Source organism: Genypterus blacodes, unplaced genomic scaffold (assembly GCF_046128005.1).
Source record: "Genypterus blacodes isolate CSIRO-AG114 ecotype Tasmania unplaced genomic scaffold, CSIRO-AGI_Gbla_v1 ptg000061l_1, whole genome shotgun sequence".
NCBI lineage: Eukaryota > Metazoa > Chordata > Actinopteri > Ophidiiformes > Ophidiidae > Genypterus > Genypterus blacodes.
In genome coordinates, this window is record NW_027466873.1 from 1,892,364 (window position 1) to 1,910,668 (window position 18,305).

General features: G+C 41.3%; 5 protein-coding genes across 8 annotated transcripts; 4 read left to right on the top strand and 1 right to left on the bottom strand.

Annotated features, from left to right (window-relative positions):
- Window positions 1-2,561: 2,561 nt before the first annotated feature.
- prkab1b (protein kinase, AMP-activated, beta 1 non-catalytic subunit, b) lies at window positions 2,562-5,875 on the top strand. Its single transcript, XM_076154275.1, has 8 exons — window positions 2,562-2,678; window positions 3,281-3,433; window positions 3,989-4,158; window positions 4,228-4,321; window positions 4,483-4,597; window positions 5,047-5,177; window positions 5,269-5,337; window positions 5,449-5,875. Exons 2-8 carry the CDS (start codon window positions 3,287-3,289, stop codon window positions 5,524-5,526), a joined length of 804 nt encoding a protein of 267 aa, XP_076010390.1. The 5' UTR covers window positions 2,562-2,678; window positions 3,281-3,286; the 3' UTR covers window positions 5,527-5,875.
- A 398-nt stretch (window positions 5,876-6,273) lies between these two features.
- Window positions 6,274-9,405, bottom strand: LOC143003527 (phospholipase A2-like). 4 transcript variants are annotated; one of them, XM_076154279.1, is made up of 6 exons: window positions 9,295-9,405; window positions 8,071-8,118; window positions 7,904-7,982; window positions 7,554-7,707; window positions 7,329-7,456; window positions 6,274-6,564 (listed from the first exon to the last, which is right to left on the bottom strand). In XM_076154279.1, the coding sequence occupies exons 3-6, from the start codon at window positions 7,968-7,970 to the stop codon at window positions 6,440-6,442; spliced, it is 474 nt and encodes a 157-aa protein (XP_076010394.1). In that variant the 5' UTR covers window positions 7,971-7,982; window positions 8,071-8,118; window positions 9,295-9,405; the 3' UTR covers window positions 6,274-6,439. The 4 variants fall into 4 exon arrangements, with proteins under 4 accessions (XP_076010394.1, XP_076010393.1, XP_076010392.1 ...); XM_076154278.1 differs by having other exon boundaries at window positions 7,904-7,987; XM_076154277.1 differs by lacking the exon at window positions 9,295-9,405 and adding an exon at window positions 8,222-8,443.
- A 1,011-nt stretch (window positions 9,406-10,416) lies between these two features.
- Window positions 10,417-11,630, top strand: LOC143003517 (phospholipase A2, minor isoenzyme-like). Its single transcript, XM_076154265.1, has 4 exons — window positions 10,417-10,525; window positions 10,643-10,790; window positions 11,176-11,303; window positions 11,423-11,630. The coding sequence occupies exons 1-4, from the start codon at window positions 10,468-10,470 to the stop codon at window positions 11,542-11,544; spliced, it is 456 nt and encodes a 151-aa protein (XP_076010380.1). The 5' UTR covers window positions 10,417-10,467; the 3' UTR covers window positions 11,545-11,630.
- A 1,435-nt stretch (window positions 11,631-13,065) lies between these two features.
- cox6a1 (cytochrome c oxidase subunit 6A1) lies at window positions 13,066-14,770 on the top strand. Its single transcript, XM_076153990.1, has 3 exons — window positions 13,066-13,197; window positions 13,734-13,876; window positions 14,481-14,770. The coding sequence occupies exons 1-3, from the start codon at window positions 13,098-13,100 to the stop codon at window positions 14,568-14,570; spliced, it is 333 nt and encodes a 110-aa protein (XP_076010105.1). The 5' UTR covers window positions 13,066-13,097; the 3' UTR covers window positions 14,571-14,770.
- Window positions 14,771-15,316: 546 nt separating this feature from the next.
- LOC143003513 (uncharacterized) lies at window positions 15,317-18,022 on the top strand. Its single transcript, XM_076154260.1, has 7 exons — window positions 15,317-15,604; window positions 15,692-15,873; window positions 16,243-16,313; window positions 16,398-16,556; window positions 16,775-16,872; window positions 16,947-17,018; window positions 17,104-18,022. The coding sequence occupies exons 2-7, from the start codon at window positions 15,710-15,712 to the stop codon at window positions 17,245-17,247; spliced, it is 708 nt and encodes a 235-aa protein (XP_076010375.1). The 5' UTR covers window positions 15,317-15,604; window positions 15,692-15,709; the 3' UTR covers window positions 17,248-18,022.
- The last annotated feature ends 283 nt before the right edge of the window (window positions 18,023-18,305 follow it).

Here is an 18,305-nt window from a genome sequence, read left to right on the forward strand (position 1 = left end):
CCTCCATCTTCCCTCAGCAGCACACCAAGTGGCTCAGCTGCACGGCCTGACATTTCAGTCAGCTCAGACTTGCCTCTCTGTCCCTCTCATGTCTCCCCGCTCCACTGCTCCCTCTTCCTGTGTCTCAGTGCTGCTTGGTACCATCTGCTCCGATGTCTCGGGGGAAAATGCAGTCAGACCCTAACACCAGGCTGTCTCTGGATAGGAGCACTGACCTCCTGAAGAATGGAGAAGCTCAGGAGATTCCTGTCCTGAAGAACTACCTCTGTCTCACTGTCTTCACCTGTCTCTATCCGGCGTGCCCCTTCAATATTATTGCACTGCTTTTCTCTTTCATGGTGAGTCACATGATAACACCTGAAGCCTCCATTGAACCCGTATCTTTATTTAATGTACACCTGCAGTCAGGATTGTGGCTTTCAGTTAGTTTAGTATTGGGGCGGTAGCTCAGCCCATAGGGACTCAGGAATTCACTGAGCAAGGCACCAAACCCCCAAAACTGGTGACACCTCTGTAATGCATGTGTGTGTGTGTGTGTGTGTGTGTAAGAGGTGCGCGCAAGAACTCATTGGTGAACTCTTGCTGGTTCATATCTGTATATTTTAGAGGTGTCATGAGTGGAGACAGAACTGTGTTGATGCATCACTGCTGCTGTGAGAAACAAGAGGAGGTGTGTGAGGCTCAGTAACCTCCATCAGAGCTGCACCTTGATTCCTCACTAAATGCTGATGAAGAGATGTAGCCCATTCAGGAAATCCCTCAGTTTGAAACCTGAACACTTTCTTATCTAATCTAATCTAATTTTAAAGTTTCTCGGTTGAATTTGTTCAATATTGTCTATTGTTTGAATCCCTCTCTCGCCCCTGCAGGCCCAAAAGAGCTATTATGAAGAAGACTACGCGGGCTTGAGGCTGCTGGGGAGAAAAGCCCTCCACATGGGCATCGCCTCTTTTGTCATCGGCCTCATCGTCATCCCCCCTCTGCGAAGGGTGGTAATGTAATGTAAGTCGCTTTGGATAAAAGCGTCTGCCAAATGATCGTAATGTAATGTAATGTAATGTAATGTATTCACCACCATGCAGTTTACTCCAGTATGACCACTAGAGATCGGTATACAAAAAAGAACAGGACGATAAAGAGTTCAAATGTTTTTCTCTACAGCATTTGATCTGACCACTGGGAGGAGGAAGAGGAGGAAGAGCAGTGGAGGAGACCGGTTTCAGTTCCATTCTTCCTCCATTTGGCCTTTGTTGGCTCACTGAGGCAGATGACTGAGAGCTGACAGATCCACGTTTTAAGATGCTTCTGGATATATTCTGGTTTCAGTTATTGTCTGCATGCCACGTTACAACAGTCACAAGGTATCAAACCATATTCAGCCCTCACTGTCAATGTAACTGGAGAGTCCTGAGAAAGACTTCACACGAGGAACCATAACAGTCATGGCACCAGGACACAGTTTTGCTGCGCTGTGCAGATCTTAAAGGTGCAATCTGTAACCTGAGAGTCACTCCTGAAGACGTGTGTGTGTGTGTGTGTGTGTGTGTGTGTGTGTGTGTGTGTGTGTGTGTGTGTGTGGTAGTTTCTGACATTGACATTGACATTGAACGTTGCAAATTGTTTTCACACACTTTCTTGTTACGTTTGATAATGTGTACAAGTAAACACAATACTCAACTCAATACTCAACAACTCCTGAGACTTGGAGCTGCTTCCTAACATAGAGACCAACTGACCTCTGCACATTTAGACTCACTATTTCTCAAATGGAACAAAGAAAACATCTGATATGACAATGATGATTGATTTCATCATGATCACATATAAATAATGTCATCATATAAAACATGGTGTCCCTCAACCATTGCGAGACAGAGGGAGGGGCAGGGAACCTCCAGTGTAAAAGCCAACAACCATCCGGAACCATAAGCACCTTTATCAGCAACAACGTCAATGTGTAAACATCGAGTTCTTTTGTTGATTGAAATGGAAACGTCTTTAGATCTGGAATTAAAATTGAGGCGGTGAACCTGAGTGATCCAGGAGGGCCACAAGCCATGATGCTCTTTGAGTTAAAGGTGAGTTGAGCCGTTTCAGATGGATCTCTTAAAGCAAACAGGTGTCGATCACAGGTGTCGATCACATTTATGTGAAAGCGAAGACATTATGTGCATCCAGCTACGGCCAGGATGGTCCCCCCGGGGCTCCCATGGTGATTAGGATAAACAACAAAGTGAATAAAACACACAGTTTCCAGATTTTCACGTCGATTACATCCACTAGTAAAGTGGTTTACTGATGTTAATTTTGGAGAATTTTTGTAAGTTCATTACATACAAACATGTTCACGTTTGCCTCAGAGTGTTTTCCTTTTACAGTTATTATTTGCATGATCGAGGAATTTAATGAGTGCTGTGTCTAATTATTCAGAAATAAAAACAAATACGAGATCTTTTTTCCTTCATTAATTCACAGGTTAAAAAAAACTGGTTGTGTTATTTCCAAACTGCTGGCAATAATCGGGTTAAACATTGACAGTCGTTTGCTGCGGGCAGGAGGCGGAAGGGGTGTGTTTTCTCTACACACACACATACACACAAAAACACACAGACCCTGGAGTTTGTACTAATGGCGGAGGAGCTAACAGTTACCCTAACCAGAGAAGATTAGAGAAGCAGGTAAGTGGAGGATGGAAAGCTACAAACACACGAAACAACGTCAAGCCGAAGGAAAACCCGGAAACTCCGCCAGATGTTTTTTATTTCAGTCCGCAACTTTTCTGTAGATGTTGAATGGCGAGGGATTTGACATCAAGGTCGCTATTGGTCAATTGCTGTCACGTGACCAACTGTACTTCCTGGTTGCTTTTGAACGAACATGGCCGCATATTTAAAACAAAGGACTTTTACATAAACAAACACGTAAACCTTCAACAAAAATAATAAAACTTCGACTATTCGTTAGTTTTGTTCACTTTTGGGAAAGTTTCCTTTTACGTCCCGTGTATTGGCCACATCCCCCTGGACAGTCTGCGCGGTTGTCAATCAATTAATCGATCAGTCTGTTAGTATTTATTTAGCACAGTTCATACAGGATTCCGTGGTTAGGAACCAAAATGTTTCATTTACAAATATAGTTAAGATTATAAATAAGTGGAAAGCATTAGCAGCAAGATGTTGAAGCTGTTTATTTAAGCCTTTGAACGAGTTTACAACGCTTCATATGTTTGAATGAAAATATTCCACAACAACATGCATAAGATGATTGCTGTTTTTCTCAGGCTGTGATGGGGAACAGCAGCAGTGACCGGGCTGGTGGCGGTCAGGGTGAAAGGCCATACAGAGATGGACAACAGGGTGGGAAAGAGGCTCGTCCCAACATTCTGATGGACAGCACAGATGATGGGGACCTTTTCAACAGAGACGATCCTAAGGTAAGGTCCCCGATTTGAATCCAGCTTGGGCCTTTATGTGAAGAATTTGCAAGAGAGAGAGAGAGAGAGAGAGAGATAAGATCAGATGGTCAAACTCGGGAGTGTGGAATATGTTGAAAGTGGAATGATTTTGTATGTTGGAATAGCCATCAAGCAATCCTCCTCCAAAAATTACTCCTATTACAACTGCTACTACTACTTTAGGGGAAATGAATATTTTCCATGCATACTATGACAGAATAATCCCATTTCAAATCGTGTCTTAATCGTAATCCCAGTCTAGAGCTTTGTGTTAGGCTCAGAACTTGTCATTCATGTAGTAAAGCGATGATGTCCACTCTTTGTATGTCATTGTCTTTGTATAAAATGTGTTGTAAGCACCTTAAGCGATTGAATGAAAATAAATCCAGAGCAGAGTCTTAAGGTTGATGTACGCACAGCATACTCACACCTTTCCTTCCTCAGCTACCTCCCGATTGAGCACTCATAACAGGAAGTGCCCCTGAGGGTCTTGGCGTTACCATGTGAATATAAAGTTGATATTCTGCTATCCAGGTTCCACAGGAAATGCAGGAGTTTCTTGCCTGGCAGGAGGACCTGGAGAATGACAGCAAGAGTCCCACGGACGCCAGACCCACTGTGTTCAGATGGTCTGGAGCCGCTAAAGACGTCTTTGTTTCTGGCTCCTTTAACAACTGGGCCACCAAGATCCCACTGAACAGAAGGTAGTTTGACTCATGTTACCTGATTCTTTTGAAGGCATCCGTTCAATGTGTTTTGTCTCCCAAACCCAGTCGGAACAACTTTGTGGTCATCGTGGACCTGCCGGAGGGAGAGCACCAGTATAAGTTTTGCGTGGATGGTCAGTGGACTTTGGATCCAACAGGAGTGAGTGAAATGTTTCTGCCTTCTCTCCACTCTTGTTCGGTCCTTGCCCCGGTGTTTGATCCCTCCCTTAAAGCAGAGAACACAAGCTAATCTATCTGAGGTATCTTTGAAAAGGTCAACAATCTGTCACTTTTCTGCTTTTACTTCTTCTTCACCTGCAGGCTGTGATGACGTCCAAAACTGGAACGGTTAATAACATCATAGAGGTGAAGACAACCGACTTTGAAGTGTTTGACGCTCTCAGGCTCGACTCACAGGAAACTGCAGACATGTCGGGTACTGACAGAAATATTTCTTTCTTTCTTTCTTTCTTTCTTTCTTTCTTTCTTTCTTTCTTTCTTTCTTTCGACACATATTCTATGTGTTACAGTTTTGACTTTCAGCAAAATGCAGCAGCTGAACAGAATATTGGGAGTCACTGCCCCCTAGTGGAAATTACAAATCATCACTGAATTCTAGTCCACCAAGTTCAGCCTTGACCTTCCTCTGTACTTCCTCCGTTCACAGAGTCACACCCAATCATGTTTATTCTCTGTTTTGTAATAAATTGCAACTGCATTAACCTCATTATGGTCCACACATTAGGAAAGAATTAGTTTGCATGATTAACTTGAGACACACAGTATATGCTTCTTCTTCAGGCAGATTTGGAACTTGGTACGTCATCCTATGTGCAATCACACGTGAGCCGATGTTAAAGTTGTCGTGATCATTATTTTTCCCAGACCTGTCCAGTTCTCCTCCAGGCCCGTACCAACAGGAAGCCTATGTGAAGTCTGACGACAAACTCAAACACCCTCCGATCTTACCGCCTCACCTGCTGCAGGTGCTACTGAATAAGGACACGGGTGTATCGGTGAGTACACCAGGACGAGATGTTCCAGAAAGACGTAAATACAGACCATCTTTTATTATGTTATAATTCTTATTACTATACACTTCACCAGTGCGATCCAACGCTGCTCCCAGAACCAAACCATGTGATGCTCAACCACCTGTATGCTCTGTCCATCAAGGTAACAATATTGAACAAGACATAGAGAGAATCTTGTATTACACTGCCACCTAGTGGAACATAAGATATGACATAAGACATAATATCTTCTCTCCCTGCTTGTGTGTTTCAGGATGGGGTGATGGTTCTCAGTGCAACACACCGATACAAAAAGAAATACGTGACCACTCTTCTCTACAAGCCAATATAATCCATACAGTAATATTTAAGTTTAACAGTACCTGAAATTCAATGATCTCACCTTGTCAGATGAGTTGTGGCTACATTGAGACTTAATATCTCTCATAACAAATCATTCCCCCATGTCTGTTTTTGTAACCATCTTGTCTGTTTTTGTATCCATCTTGTAGTGTACTGTGAGAATATTGTATCTTTTCTTTTAGTTATGACTGTAAAATTATTATTGTATACACATTGCATATGTTTGTGCAAGGGACCACAAATTCATCCAGAACGTGGTGCTTATATTTCCTGGTCATACTCCAGAAAGTGGAAAACAATGAGAGAAGTAAATGAATAAAAAAAGGACTAAGACGCAATTATGTTTGACTCAATTATAATCAGAGCCTTAAGTTTCCTTCTTAATTATCAGCATCAGACAAAAAGTCAGAGAAGCGAGAAGGATCATTTTAGATAATCACGCAAATCAGCTGATCAACCACAAATACTCTCAGCTTTTAAAACTTTGGGTAGTAATGTTTATTTATACTAAATCTCTTCTTTCATTTACTTAAATGCAGCTAAAGAAAGCTCAAACTAAAGCACTCGGGTGATAAAATGACACCAAATCATCTCAGGTGTTTGTCAGATATGTGTCTTTGATATGTTTATTGAAACTGGAATCGAAGGCCAATGCGAATGGAAAGATGTTGAAGTGTAACTGTGAGATCGGCACAGCTGGAAACTGCAGCAGAAGCTGAACAAACACACACACAAGGACACGAGCAGGCGGGATTTCAACACTGCGAGTTTTATTTAGAACTGATGCCTGTGAAGGTGATCAAAGCCCACCTCCTTTACTTCAGCATTTGTGTGAGGAATTACAAAGAAATTAAAGTGTAAAGGCAGAGACGACATCGATCCAACGTCCTCTCGTCTTTTTCTCAGTCCAAACACTGGACTGTGGGATCCAGGTTCTTGTTTTCAGGGTTGTATTTGGCTTGAGCAAAGCAGTGAGCTGCAACTCGATCACACTCACACACAGCAGCCTGGCACTTGTTGTTGGTGTCTGCGGAGAAGATTTCGGCTCAGAATGATTCAGGTAATAAATACAAAGACATGCCTTAAAGCATTCTCAAATGTTAAGTAAAGAAGTAAAATGAGATTAAAGCAATTTTTAGAGGAGTGACATGGCTCCAAACAATGACTTGGAAAAAGAACATGAATGATACTTAAATGTAACGCATCTTTATGTGTGTTACAGCTACAGATAGGACCTCCATTAACAAATTGTGTTCCATTGTTAGATAAATATATAGCTAATAGTACATTATTAATCCTAATGGGAAATTGCAGTGTTATAGTGGCCATGTCACAGTAATAACAAAACACAACTAAGAAAGTGACACATGCATGTCTGCGTATGTCTATGGATGTCTATGGAGATGGTTAGATAAAGTAAAGTATTCCATCGCTGGAAACAAACAGAAGCACAGACAGCTGGACAATGGCTGAAGTCTTTGTCTCACTGTTTAGCTATGACAAGAATTAACATCGAAAACAGTTCAGTCAATGTATAGAAAGCCTGCCAGCCAGAAAACTCTTATGAACAATAATAACAATACAACAATTAATGCCAATCATGTGATTTTATCTTGGGATATGAATATGAATTTTAGATCTGTTTCTCTTTGTACACCTCAGACATCAGCCTTCATTGACAAAGGAAAAAGAAAATTGAAATGAAATAAGAACATTTTCCAATTCTAAATGATGTTATTCCATAGCATTCCAACTTTAAAGATTTCTGATTGTGTGCAGTCCCAGTCTTACCTGAGCAGGACACCTGTTTATTGGCGCAGGTGAAGTCATAAACCAGGACGTAAGGAAGGTCGGCGAGGGCCCTGCACCCGGGAGTCTTCCTGCTTCTTTCATAGCATTTATCGTGGACTTGACAGCACCTGAGGAAAAAAGTGGAGATGGTTACATCCTCACCAAAATCCCTGTTTGGTTTTGTAAAAAGGAAAACATGAATAATTTTGAATGAAGTCCTCCCACATGTCCACGTCATCCCGCGGCGTTCCCGTCCCGCCGAAGCCGCACCAGCAGCCATAATCGTTGTAATCCAGAGGGTTGACGCCAGGCTGGGCACATCGGATCAAACCCCCAAACTGCCATAAAGCCCTTGGCAACAGCCTTGCATTGGCAACAGCTGAACAACACACACAACACACTTATTTACAGCCATAACTATAATTAACATGAACATTGCATGGAGGAAAAACAAAGTACGACTCTACACAAATGACAGACTGAGACTCTCACAGATCCATAAACAACTATTTCCATGGATTCCTCCTTTACAATTTACAAAACATTTGATACTGTGTGGGTAGTTGAACTCTTACCGATAAGCAGCAGCAGCAGCAGCAGAGGAGCTGTGAGTTTCATGGCTTCAGTCTGATAACGACACATTTTTCAGGCAGCCTGCTCTTATAGGCCAGAGAGAGTGAGAGATAAGAGGAGAGCACAGGTGGGAGCTGCACGGGAAATTATTCTGTTTTTGTCATTTTACCTTCATTTAGAGATTAGCACATCATCTGTTGTACTTTACGATGAGATTCTGCAAATCAAACATGTCCAAGGGTGGTAGATTAAACAAATCAGCATTGTTTTCTGTATACAACCCTTCTCCATTCACCTCCATGACTCCTCTCTCATCTTACTTTCTTCACAGACACCATGACCTTGTGTGTCCTTGCATTTTAAGCACCTTGCAGCACTCTATTAAGATATTTAAAAACACCAAGGTTCAAAGCACATTTCTTATTTCTTCAGAATGTTTTTTTAAGACAAGTTGTCTTATCTCTGGTGGTGTTGCCACTCAGGCAAACGCGGGCTCTGGGTGTGACGCCTGATGTTGCCACACTCCTCTTACTGCCTGTGGGAACCAGTCCCTGCCTCCCTCACTGACAGGATGAAACCTTATCACACTGCTTGTCACAAATGTCTCATGACAGGATCCTCTTCTCTTTCCAGTTAGCGTGACTGACAGAATTTGGTCAAGCGTAAAGAGGGATTATAATCAATTATCACAACAAAGAATATAAACCCTCTTCTTAAATATTTACACTTATCGAGTACTATCAACATTAACAACATACCTCAAACTACCACTTACTGCTAAAATGATAGAATGAAGTAAACTAGTGGATTACCAAAGAAAGAAGAAATTAAATAACTGAATTGAATAAGCCAAACGTAAGAATACAGTTAAATTAAAACAAAGAGTTCAGGCTTTGGGATCACACACTGGCCCGCCAGCATTAAGACGCAGGTTCACGCCCCAGTAATCCGTTACTATGGCACACTTGGCTGCACCACTAAAGACCTCTCATCCCTCATACAGGTTGTTTGGACAGCATGATCACCTCAGACCCGCCTGGGCGGCGCCTTCTGGAAAGTGGACTGTCAACTCTCCAGCTGCCAGTCCACTTTCTTGGTCCATACGGGGACTCGAACTATGGAACGCGCATTTGTTACTTGACGGATTCTACATTGCAGTTACTCACAAAAACCACAGGTGGCAGTAAAGAGAAAATACCTCCTCAAGCAGATAGTCAACAAAGGCAAACGGTGTTGACTCGGAGCTGAAGAAGAGCGACCTCATGGCATGATATCGTGTGTGGTTAAAACGATTAGCGAAGAAGCTAATGTCCCTGCCTCATACATCTCGCCATAATTACAAACATTATGTACATACAGTAGTAAAAAAAAAAAAAATTGTCAAATGTTTTACCAAGTAGGAGGCCAGTGGTGTCTTACAAGTGGTTTGCCTCTGAAGCTAGCAAAGGTACCCCATTGTCTCACAGTGGAAGGTTGTGTGTTCCATGCTCCAGAAGTAATTGAGAAGACTTAGTGGACCTGAACTGTGCTGAATACTGCCGCCTGGTGGATACTTATTTCTTCTTCCTTCTTCTTTCATTGTAATTTTGCAGCAATGATACTTTTTGTTTTTTTGTCCAGTACTTTCACAAGTCAGTTATACTTGTTTGTAGATTTCATGATAGAATCACGGAGGGCCTATAGGGATCAAACTGATCTTTAACAGAGCCTGATGGTACTATCATTGAGTGTGGAAAGTTGCTAATGATTCTGGTGCAATGTTTCCCTTTTATTAAATATACAGTTCCATCTACTTGGTTTTATCTGCTGATATGTTATGGGTTGATCATTTGGATAATTGTGCATTGTGGTTCACTATCAACTGTTTTTTAGATCAACAAATCACAATTACACAATAGAGAACAAATTTTAAAATGATTTGATGGTATTCTTTTATTTTTTACCAAAACCTCAAATTTCTAATGTGAATGCTTGGTCATGGTGATGAAGAAAGCACCCAAACCTCCAGGACAACTGCTGTATTTCCTGTATCATTGAGTCTCTTCTGTCTCTTTGTCGTGTTTGTTTTCCCACCTCCTGTTGCTCACCTGGCTGCTTGAGGAGATGTGAATTTCTTTTTTAATTCATCTTCTTCTTCTGAGCCTGCAAAGCTCTTGGAGACATTGTGTGTGACATTGTGCTATACAACTATCCTACGTTTCCTTGTGGCATCATCTGTATCTAAGTCTACATCTGCTATTGCAATCACCTCCTCCTCTTTGCTATCTCGTCTACTACATCAGGTGTAAATAAGTTTAAGTCCCATGGGACTGTGGAGATTGAAAGTAACACTCAAAGTGCAACAGTATGGAGTCACACAATCTGTCCCGGTCTGAATGCAAAGGAAAGACCCGGGAAGACTCCAAGAGAGAAACACAAAAGTCAGTTGGACATTGCAAACTGCACATATCAGAGTTCCAATGAATTTTCACTGCAGCTGGGTGTGACTTGTCATCAATAAGAACCGCCCTCCTAAGGTCACGACATAATATAAGCCTTTGGTGTCCTGCATATCTTCATTGACAAGATGCATCTGTCTCGCTCTCTTCTGATCTTGTTCGTCACTCTCGTCACTCTGCACTCTGGTGAGTCTCATTCGATGTCATTTGACTTCATGTGATTTGGCAAATTCTTTCTGCCTGCACGTCTCCATTTTAGATATGTGAAATTTAATCCTGTCTTGTCTCATTTGTGTCTCATAGTGGCGAGCAGGGGTGGGCGAGCTTTATGGGACTTCAGTAACATGATCAGCTGCACCGTACCTGGCCCCATACCGGTAATTCGCTTTGGCGACTATGGCTGCTACTGTGGTTATGGAGGTTCTGGAAGACCTGTCGATGCTCTTGACAGGTAAGGAACTGGCCAATAATGTATTCCAGACAAAGGGTCTATTTCATGAAGCAAGTTTAATGATTTATAAGAATCTTTTACATTGCCCCATGTAGAAGACACACACACATACACCAATTCTAATTTGTAATGGTATGAAATTATACATAGGCTATTTTTTGTTGGTTAAAAACCGACAACGTCCAGCTCAAAAAGACTACGGTAAGTTTGACCAAAAGCAGGGGAATCATTTTGTGTTAAACCAATTAATCACATTTTTGTTGTGTATGCCTGTTCAGCCCTGGTGAAGGTGTGAGCCCTTCTAGGTCTGGAGAATGTTCTGCCTCCTCATAGATTATTAATCAATTATTTCAGCCTTAAATTTAATTCTTTGTTTATGTGGTAGATGCTGTCAGGTCCATGACAATTGCTACGGTCAAGCCACCAGGCGTCCTGACTGCCAGGGCATTTTCGACAGCCCCTACATCAAGCCTTACAGCTTTACATGTGCCAGGAGAACTCCGACCTGTTCAAGTGAGTTTTCAAAATTACCCTGTAACACTGGAGACATTTTCATTCATCAGTTCAGATGCTTTTACACTCCCTCTTTTTGCAGTACATAATTTATTTGTTTTTCTTCCGTTGCTATTCAGGCAAAAACAGTTCATGTGCGCAGTTCATCTGTGAGTGTGACAGGAACGCAGCAATGTGCTTTGCCAGCACACCTTATCGCAGACGATTAATCAACCTTATCTCTTCTCGCTACTGCAACTAATCGAGAAACAGCAGGATGACATGGAGCCACGTCACCAATGTGTCTTTCTGTTTCTTTTTCAATTCAATAAAGCAATGCAAAAGTCATTTTTGAGGATTCATGTTTTATTTTTCATGAAATCTATTAGTAATGTGATTCACAGATCTTTTCAAAGCAAATTTCAGCTAAAGCCCCAAATGATCTTTACATTTCTGATGTGCCGTCAGAGGCCCCACAAAAGCATGTTAAAATGGTGTCAAGATCATTTTAGTGAGCTCTGAGCAAACACTAAGGCTGGGAGAGAGGTGAAGATGACGCTGTGCTCCAGCCGCAAAATGTTTTTCTGCTCGAGATTTACTAATGCTCCCACTGAAAATCTAATCTAATCAAATTTGTATAGCGCAATATCACAATGTTTCAAAGGGCTTAACAGGCCCACAACAGAACATGGCAGAGGAAATTCAGGGATAATGCAGGAGTCAAATTGGAACCACAGGTGGGAAAATAAACAATACCACAGAAGAAAAACACAAGAATACAGAATACAGTTTTAGGTGTATGTGTGTCTGCAATTCTACATCAAAAAACCATCAAGGGCTCGTTTGGAGCTGCTATCAGCTATCTTTTATCCGTATCATCTCTTATTTCTTGACTTCACAGATGTATCGGAGTGGCTTCAGACAGTCTTCGGCGTTCCAATACTTGCGCTTGTGTTGGTCTGGGGCATTCAGGTTCCCACAGAGGCCTCCGTACAGCCCATAGTGGCACAACTGTTTCTTTGTCCTCTTACCTGCATTAATTCCCAGAAACTTTCACATACTTCTTGTTGATTGTTAGTCAGTTTCATATAATTTGCCTCATGAATTACCTCCTGGTTTCTTAAATTCCGTCTCACACTCTGGACATTGCTGTTATCAGAAATGTCAAAGTTGTTATACTTAGGGGGCTCCATCACTGAAAGAGATCCGATTCATTTGAATGTTAGTCAGACTCACTACTATAATGTGTAAAAACACACTGAACTTGTACACTTGTTCTGTGTACAAGTTCAAAGCCACAAAAGTGTATATAGGACCCTGTTGATGCATCATTTACCACTCGCATCTGTTAGTATGTCAGGTCAGATCACATCAGCTAACACTTCTCATTTGCCGAAAACAAAATAACACATAAGAAACCACCACAGCTGATATCATGTCATATGAGTTAACATGAATGAGGTCATACAGGTTTTCATTCATCGGTAAAAAGCTGAAAGGACATAAACATTCAGTAATTTCCCTCGGGATAATAAAATGTCATCTTATCTTATCTTATCTTAACACGTCCGACATTTAGTTCATATCCAAAAAAATATTGAAATTAATTATACTATGTTCTTACAAATGTATATACTTTTTTGTCTTTTATTTTCTGTAGGATTGTTATTTTACATTTCCTGAATAACATTTAATTCATTTGAACATTTGTCGGTTTAACACTACGTTAGTTCTGTTTAACAGTGCTAATAAAGATTTTTCAACTTTTTTTTCTAAGCTTCCTTCCGTTCCGCTCTGTCGGTAGTCAGAAGCAAAATGGCGGCTCTCGGTCGAGTCTCTCAAGCACTGCTAAAGTCCACTTCGGGCCAAACACGGAGGCAACTCTCCGCTACCGCTGCCGACCACGGGCAGGCTAGTAAGTTACTACCCACCATTTAAATCTGTATTCATTGGGTTTCAAGTTGCATTAAGTCATTTTGTCTTGTCAGTGACCTTGCTGGGCTAGCGGTAGCATTAGCATTCAACAGAAGTAGCTCTGTTGTTTGTTGTAAGTAGTTCCACGTTTAAGGCTGTGAGGTCAAAAACATTCATTCGGTATCTAAGAATTTTCCACAAGTACAATGTAATGAGTTTAACATGTCCGGTTTGGTTAATGGCGTTGCCCGAAAATGCGCCATTTGACGGAGAGTTCACCTTTACAGCTAGCTAACATGGAACCTCTGCTAACAAACCGAGTTACGTAGCTAAAACCTGTTAATAAACAACGTAACGTCTCCTTAGTTACATACACGGTAAGACCAAGGTGATGGTTCCAAACTCTACAAACGGAATTATGTTGCCTAGCGTGTGTGTCGCTCTACAACACGCTGTGCTGTCCTAAAGTTCCACCTCATCTTTGAAATGCTTTACTTTGTTTAACTAATCATGTCTTTTCTTTTTCTCCTTTTTCAGTAAAGACATGGAAGATTCTGACGTTTGTTGTTGCTCTGCCCGCCGTGGCCGTGTGCAAGGTGAACATGGACCTGAAGGAGCAGCAGCACAGCCACGAGCAGCCTGAGTTTGTCCCTTACAGCCACCTCCGTATCCGCAGCAAGGTGTGACTTTTAACGTCTACACTCTTTTGTTCCAGCTGCATTTGAGTTCAACTTACATATTTAACTAAAGTGTGCCTTGAACCAATCACAGCCATGATTAGTAAGACTATGAACGCACCTATTACCATGTCTGTGAACTCACTTACCTTTTAACTGCTCTGCATGAAAGAAATGATCAGTTTGTCAGGAGAGTTTTCCATTACGGTCATAGATTTGACCTTTTTGATAGAATTTATAATCACGCTTGAAAATATACTTTCATTGAATTTCATTGCAACTTCTCTTCTCCATTATAAGCCTCAGATGAAGAGACTCAGGCCTTTTTATTTATCATTTTACTTGTTCTTTATTTTATTTTGTAATGTATAAGTAAGAAGAATGTTTAGATTTGCCAATATTATGCTATTAATGCAAAGTGAACATTTATTTGGGTGCTGTGTTATGGTAAATTTATCAACATCATGGGCGATAACGCACACACAACGCAGTGTGTTCCACTAGTCTGTATAAAAGTCATAAATTGGAACCCAACTCCAATTCCTTTTAATGACATCGTGCCACTTTGACCCATGTTGACTTGATGTTGAATGTTGTTTACTCGCAGCGCTTCCCTTGGGGCGACGGCAACAAAAGCCTTTTCCACAACGCTCACTTGAACGCCCTCCCTGATGGCTATGAGGGACACGATGACTGAGCCTGCTCACACCTCTCAGCTGGGACCAGCACTCACTCAGCACGTTACAGGACCATACTCCCACTCAGTTTACTCCACGTTCCGTTAGGTTTACCTCTGTGATCCACACAGGGCAACTGACCCAACAGTTACTTTGCTCTGGACCATTCAACAAAATGTCAGACTTAAATATTATAAATAAAGTAACTATTATTACCTCACTTTGTGTTCATCTCTGCTGTCGATGTTGACGTAGGTTTAATTTGTGTTTCAAGTATCTTGTTTAAATGTCTGTCCTTGATTCTAGAAGATCAAGACAAGTATCTAGAGGAAAAACAAAATTATTGGGTGTAGAAAAATAAATGCAAAATATTTAGTTCCTGGGAGAAAGATAAAGGTCTAGAATCATCTGAAGTATCTTTGGGAAATGCAAACAAAATTCCAAATCGTTCTGTTGTAAAGATGGTGAGAAACTATTTTTCTGGAAATTTAAAATTTGCATAAGGGGGGAATAGCTTTAAAAACTAAATAGCAAAAAATGTGATAATGGTTAAGATTTGGACTCAATTGTGTCTTGCTTTGTAAGCGACAACAAAACCTGCAGTTTCCAGTTGGTTATATAAAGGTTCTAATGTCAGCTTTATTAAATCATTTGTATCGAGCAGTCAAACTCCTTCAGATTGCAGAGGTTTAGTTGAAACAATTACATTCATTGTTGTTTTTGCACGCGAACCGCCGTTTGACACAAGCCCCGCCCCTTTCACGTGAACGCGCTTAAAGCCGAATTAGAGAATCTTTGGTTAACTGAGCGGTTTGATGATCCCGGCTTGATGAAACCCGGTGTTTGTGGAGCTCGTTACCGTTCGGTTCCGGGATCACACGAAGCGCAGCGTAACCGACCGAGCCCCAGTGTTAAGTTAAAGCAAGGTTCTCACTGCGCGGGTTACGATGTAATTAGTCAAGTCAGGCTTTGAAATATCTGGGATATCTGCACGCACCCGCTCTGTTTGGAGGGCAAGATCAATACATCGCAGAAAACACGATCACACGCTCAGGTGAGGAGACCGTTCAATCAATCGGGATATAAGTGTTTGATAGGATTACCTTTTGACGTCCCTTTTTGTTTTGTTTTATCGTCACAGATTCCCATTTTCCACATCATGGATAAGCAGGAGAGGGCGCATTACTTCAGCTCCACGGAGCAGGATCTCCTTTTAAAGTCGTATGAAGAAGAAAAAAGCACTTTAGCCTCCAAGTCCAACACAGTTAGAGCATCTAAACAGAGGAAGGAAGCCTGGCAGAGGATTGCTGAAAAGATAAATGTGTAAGAAATTAGTCACAAAAATGTGAAGTCCTCAGTTCCTTTAATGTGGACATAATTAGAATTCTGCAACTTTTTAGTTTCACTTTAAAGATAAAATTGGATCAATGAGACGGGCACATATTAGAGTGCATACCTCCACCGAGGCCCAACAGTTATTGCAATACAATATATGAAGAAAAGCAACAATTGCAACCAGAAAACCTTTTATTTTACTTGAAGTTACTTCAAACATCAGTAATTTATTGAAACTGAAACACGTCATGTGGTCGGATACTGTTATTATGATGCAATGGTCATATAACTGATTGATTCCTGTCAATGTTACTCGAATGGGTAAAATGTGTTTAATTATTTGTAATGACTTGCCAGGGAAAATGCGAGCGGCTGCAAAAGGACTTGGCAGCAAGTGAAAAACAAATATAAAAATATAATGCAAACAGGTAATCAATCACTCAATTCCATCTACATACATCAGTGTCATGTGCGGGGAAGAGTTTGACATCCCAGCTCTGTCCTTTGTGTAGCAAAAAGAAGAGGGGTGGGGGTGACGAAGGGTGAAGGTGCACCGGCAAACTCAGAACCTGCCGCCTCTCCAGAGGGACTGATGCTGCACCACAATGATGTCATCCCTGCCAGCCCCTGTGTGGACGCTCTGCCTGGATGTGGAGCCTCCTATATTAGTAGTAAGTGACTTTTTCCCTTATTAAACATTTGTACATAATAGGTATGTTGCCACTTAGTTTGTCAAACCTGGAAACAAGCAACCAGGCCTCAGGAACAGAGGGAAGTGCATTTTCAAGAAGAATTCTGTGAACTCAAGCATTATTTCTCTTGATTCTGGTGAATCGAAAATAGAGAGATTAATCAGCTGATTCAGTATTTCTCATAATGTGGCTCACAGTGACGGGTCATCCTGTGCTCGTACTGAACGCACCAAAGACTGAACAAGGCAGCTTGAGCTGTGATGAGACCTACATGAGTGACAGCCATTTGGAGGAGGTAAGTATGCCTACAATGGTGTTGTTTAAGGTCATTCTCTTTGAAGCTGTTACCTATGGAGGTCACATTTGCAGGAGGTGAAACACAGCAGCTCCCAGGATTGGATCAACACGGCAGGTGGCGCAACACGAAGGAGCGGTGCAGAGGTGAAGTTCATGTCCTCACACTGGATTCAGGTGGTGAGGAGTGAAAAACAGCATGATCACGTGGGTGATATTGTTTCTATTGCAGGGGTCAGCAGAAGACATAAGGACTCTTTACTGTCATTACCTCAGAAAGGAGATGGAGAGCCGAGATCAAGAGATGGCATACAGGGCGCTTAAGATGCGGAAGCTGGAGAAGGAAATCTTACTCCTTGATAAGCAGCTGGAGTGAAGAATGTGAAAAGTGGACGTATTCAGATTTCCATTGTCTTATTTTAATTTAATGGTTAATTTTGAAACCATTGCACTGCATTGAAAACAGAGAGGCCCAAGCAAGTGTTCCACTCACTCACCAGCTGGGTTTGTGGGTGTGTCTGAGCAGGTGTGTGGGCGGGTTCAATTCAAACCTGTTACTCTGTGATGTCATCACCACCACAAAGACTTTGTGTCAGTTCAGGCCCTATGGGTTTGTCTTAGGACACATTTCTATAGGCATGAACCTTCAGTTTGAACTTTGATGATGTTCAACATAAACCTCTTACCTTATTTCACTAAAAGTAATTATAATTACCGTTAACAAAAACAGAACTCAATTCTATAACTTAAGCATTTTCCTAATAAAAGTGGGAGTCAGACAAAAACAAACCAACTTCAATATTAATATGTTAATATTACAAAATGGTCGCAAAAGAAGAGTAGTTTTGAATTTTAAACTCAATATTCTGTCTGAGTCCACATCAGCCTACCTCCCTTTAAAACAAGGCCCGATCAATTCATGTCTCATCTGCTCTTCGTTGGTGGCATGTATAGTTTAATAATTAAACACATGACAGTGAGCAGTGATGAACAGTGAAGCAAAGGCTACACAGAATGAATTTTCCCTGTAAAAATGGAAAACAATGAAAAGGAAAACAGAAGCACTATAATATCAGTGAAGAAGGAATATTATGGGATATATTTCTTACGCCAGGGTGTTAAGTCAATAAATGTTTTTAATGTATTTTTCAATCACTATGCTTTAGGTTTTTCAATTTAAATTAAAAGTTTTATAAAACAGATCTCTCCCTATGATTGACGGTTCCCTTTCCTCCCCGCGGCGCACGTGCATGTGACATTGGTTTTCAGGCAGACTCGTGCACGCGCCTCTGATTTGAGGAACATCCAAAATGGCGGGTGAATCTACGGTTGATCCGGGCCGCCGTTTTCCTCGTTACCACCTATCTTATTCTCTATTACATGTCCTTTAAACTGGATTCATTGCAGGAAATGCTTTATTTTTCTGTACTTTAC

Bases quoted from the DNA above. Each gene is read 5' to 3' on its own strand.
- cox6a1 (XM_076153990.1), top strand. From the start codon at position 13,098: ATGGCGGCTCTCGGTCGAGTCTCTCAAGCACTGCTAAAGTCCACTTCG. The intron at 13,198-13,733 runs GTAAGTTACTAC...CTCCTTTTTCAG, and splicing joins TGCCGACCACGGGCAGGCTA to TAAAGACATGGAAGATTCTG. The intron at 13,877-14,480 runs GTGTGACTTTTA...GTTTACTCGCAG, and splicing joins ACCTCCGTATCCGCAGCAAG to CGCTTCCCTTGGGGCGACGG.
- LOC143003513 (XM_076154260.1), top strand. From the start codon at position 15,710: ATGGATAAGCAGGAGAGGGCGCATTACTTCAGCTCCACGGAGCAGGAT. The intron at 15,874-16,242 runs GTAAGAAATTAG...ATGACTTGCCAG, and splicing joins ATTGCTGAAAAGATAAATGT to GGAAAATGCGAGCGGCTGCA. The intron at 17,019-17,103 runs GTGAAGTTCATG...TTTCTATTGCAG, and splicing joins CACGAAGGAGCGGTGCAGAG to GGGTCAGCAGAAGACATAAG.
- prkab1b (XM_076154275.1), top strand. From the start codon at position 3,287: ATGGGGAACAGCAGCAGTGACCGGGCTGGTGGCGGTCAGGGTGAAAGG. The intron at 4,159-4,227 runs GTAGTTTGACTC...TCCCAAACCCAG, and splicing joins AAGATCCCACTGAACAGAAG to TCGGAACAACTTTGTGGTCA. The intron at 4,598-5,046 runs GTACTGACAGAA...TATTTTTCCCAG, and splicing joins GGAAACTGCAGACATGTCGG to ACCTGTCCAGTTCTCCTCCA.
- LOC143003527 (XM_076154279.1), bottom strand. From the start codon at position 7,970: ATGTGTCGTTATCAGACTGAAGCCATGAAACTCACAGCTCCTCTGCTG. The intron at 7,708-7,903 runs GTAAGAGTTCAA...TGTGTTGTTCAG, and splicing joins GCTGCTGCTGCTGCTTATCG to CTGTTGCCAATGCAAGGCTG. The intron at 6,565-7,328 runs GTAAGACTGGGA...TCTTCTCCGCAG, and splicing joins TAAACAGGTGTCCTGCTCAG to ACACCAACAACAAGTGCCAG.
- LOC143003517 (XM_076154265.1), top strand. From the start codon at position 10,468: ATGCATCTGTCTCGCTCTCTTCTGATCTTGTTCGTCACTCTCGTCACT. The intron at 10,791-11,175 runs GTAAGGAACTGG...TTTATGTGGTAG, and splicing joins CCTGTCGATGCTCTTGACAG to ATGCTGTCAGGTCCATGACA. The intron at 11,304-11,422 runs GTGAGTTTTCAA...GTTGCTATTCAG, and splicing joins GAGAACTCCGACCTGTTCAA to GCAAAAACAGTTCATGTGCG.